The sequence below is a fragment of the Acanthisitta chloris genome, unplaced genomic scaffold (genome assembly GCF_000695815.1).
Source record: "Acanthisitta chloris isolate BGI_N310 unplaced genomic scaffold, ASM69581v1 scaffold3966, whole genome shotgun sequence".
Lineage (NCBI taxonomy): Eukaryota > Metazoa > Chordata > Aves > Passeriformes > Acanthisittidae > Acanthisitta > Acanthisitta chloris.
Genome location: NW_008679621.1, coordinates 13,037 through 15,877, shown reverse-complemented (window position 1 = coordinate 15,877; position 2,841 = coordinate 13,037). Strand labels below are relative to the sequence as shown.

At 49.1% G+C, this 2,841-nt stretch overlaps 1 protein-coding gene across 1 annotated transcript in view; it reads left to right on the top strand.

Moving 5' to 3' along the window:
• The window catches only part of COL27A1 (collagen, type XXVII, alpha 1), a gene marked incomplete at its 5' end in the record, with an annotated part of 139,000 nt that extends 136,861 nt beyond the window's left edge, over window positions 1-2,139 (top strand). Inside the window, 4 exons of the mRNA XM_009077373.1 lie at window positions 28-196; window positions 366-475; window positions 1,201-1,419; window positions 1,993-2,139. Of these exons, the coding sequence (XP_009075621.1) occupies window positions 28-196; window positions 366-475; window positions 1,201-1,419; window positions 1,993-2,139 (645 nt within the window). The remainder of the gene's footprint in view (window positions 1-27; window positions 197-365; window positions 476-1,200; window positions 1,420-1,992) is intronic.
• Between the last annotated feature and the right edge of the window lie 702 nt (window positions 2,140-2,841).

Below are 2,841 nucleotides of genomic sequence, written 5' to 3'. Positions count from 1 at the left end.
CCTGAGTTTGTCTCTCTTTCTCTCCAGGGTTACCAACATCCAGACCTTCTCATGCTGGACCATGGAGGGGAGATCTTTAAGACTCTACACTACCTCAGCAACCTCATTCAGAGCATCAAAAGACCCCTGGGAACCAAGGAAAACCCTGCGCGCATCTGTCGGGACCTCATGAACTGTGAACAGAAGATGAACGATGGTAGGAAGCCCCAAGTGTGCAAAGCTGTGTCCTCCATAAAGGCTGTTTCACTTGGCCCAGCCTGGTCTCCTTCCCTGGGCTAAGTCATGCAGAAAGAAAAACTCTCCTTTTCTCATTCACAGAAAAGCCTAAGTGTCCTTGTTAATCCCTGAATCTTTCATTTCTTCAGGTACCTACTGGATTGACCCAAATCTTGGCTGTTCCTCAGACACCATCCAGGTCATCTGTAATTTCACCAACGGTGGGCAGACATGTCTCAGCCCCATCACTGTCTCCAAGGTATGCACAGCTCAGCCCCAGCACTGCATTTCCCACACTGCTATTGCCAAATATTTATATTAGTGGTGTCTTGTCCGGGGCCACCACATGGTGACCACAAAGACACAGCACATGAATTTCTCCTCAGGGCAGTTAGTGCAGCTGTAACATACAGAACTGCTCTCCTGACTTAAAAAAACAAACCTAAGACTCTTATCGTCTCTTGTCAAGACAAAGCTGTACATTCCAGAGATGTTTAATGAACCCATAACCTTAACAAGATCAGTAATTTTGCAAACAAGCTGCTCCCAAATCCTTTGTTGAATTAACTTATGTTCAAGGTCACTCTAGCATTTTGTTTTCTGACACCTGAAAAAGTGAGGTCAGATTGAACATACAAGTTTCCAGTGAAGTTCATGCTACAGGATCTTTCTTGAGGAAGCATCTGTAACAAAAATACAACAGACAACATCTGGGTTCATTTGCAGGTGAACTGGAACCTGCTGCATTGCAGAAGTGTGTGTTGAATTCAAAGTTTACATTATTTTCTTCCTACTTCAGGACGTTCCAGTTTGCAAAGTGAAGGACCTGCTGTGTCCTTTGCAGGCTGATTTGGCATCTGGCCCTTATGGCCATACTCGAGCCAGGTCCAGCTTTGGGCACCTGAAGCAGAGGACAGGGAGCACCTTTGCTGTCACACCTCGCGCCGCTGCAGGGTAACCCTAACCTCTGTGTCACCTTCCCAGCTGGATTTTGACGTCGGGAGAGTCCAGATGAACTTCCTCCGCCTGCTGAGCTCAGAGGTGGTGCAGCACATCACCATCCACTGCCTCAACACCTCCGTCTGGAGGGAAGGCTCCTCGGAGAAACCCTCGGAAAAAGCTGTGCGCTTCCGGGCCTGGAACGGGCAGATGTTTGAGGCAGGAGGACAGCTCAGGCCAGAAGTGGCAGCTGATGATTGCAAGGTATGGTGCTGCCAAAGAGGGGGGAGGTGGAGAGGAATGCTAGGCTGAGCTCACTCGACAAGACTCAAGTTACCTCTGTGCTTCTCATCCTACAGAAAAAGAGAAGAAAAGTCAAATCTACCTGCTCACAATTAATTGTCCAGTCCAGAATGCTACAGCAGCTCCTGTGAAGTAGATGGCCTTCAAAGAGAAAGCATTCAAAATTGGTTCTAAGTTTACATGTGCTGTGTAGCAGTAGATAAATGGCAGGAGGAGGAATGGCCACACTAAATGGCAGAAGGGAACGGCCACCCGTGGGCGGCGGCCGCAGCTCTTGCCCAACGCCACGCGTAACCGGGAGCCACGTGGCTGTGTTCAGGCTCACAGCACGAGGAGGTTGTGCTGATAATACCGTTCAAACTTGGTTCTCAGCAGCCTCACAAAGGGCTCCCCAAAATGCTCCCTAAACCCCAGACCCGCTCAGCCCTAAGAACAGTCCCTTGTCTCAAGCTTATGCCTCGTCAAACGCATCCCTTTCCGGCAGGATTCACTCCCCAGCTGATCGGTTTTTTCTCTGTCCCCCTCCCTGCCCAGATCAAGGACGGACGCTGGCATCGGACGCTCTTTTCGTTTCGGACACAGGACCCTCAGCAGCTGCCAATCGTCAACATCTACAACCTTCCCCCATCCGAGCCAGGAAAGCAGTATCACCTCGAGGTCGGCCCTGTGTGCTTCCTTTGAACCAAGCCATGGAACCTGAGCTCCAAGGCTCCGACCCCGCGCTCGACCCGGCCAAACACAGGCTCTCCCACCTCTCTGCAGCAAGGACAGAGTCAACTGGCACCTTTTGGGTCAACTCTTGCTCTAGCCTTTCGCTCAAGGTCTCAAAGAACTCTTGATCTACTGAACTCAGCCGATCGTGGAAAGGAGGAAGCAGGAGGAAGAGGCATCAGTCAGGACGTGGACAGTGAAAAGGGATCAGGGGACTGACTAGATGTTGTGGTTCCACACACAAAGCTTTTTCCATGACCAAAGAAAACATTGAGAGAAACCTCAAGCAACTTGCAGCGTGTGAGGTTTTCTTGTTGTTTCCCTCCCTTACACCCATTTTGTCTGGCTCCTTGAGTTACCAAATGTTCTTTCCATTGAAAAGTGATTTTTTAAAAATTAGAGCTTCCCTCTCAGAGTTTGTCGCCTTCCGCACGGCCAAGTGCTGCATCAGGTCTCCCAGGGGGAGCTGCAAGTTGTATCTGGCTGCTCTGTGTACAGGAAGCATTTTGATGTGCAATATTAGAAGAAAAAACAAAATATATATATTATATTATTTAAAGCAAAAGGAAAAAAAGGAAAAAAAAACCCTAACATTCCTCCTTCCATGAGTTTAACCAACATTCCCTCTCCCACATGATGTTGGGGTAGGGGGAAGAGTCCTGAAGCCAAGAG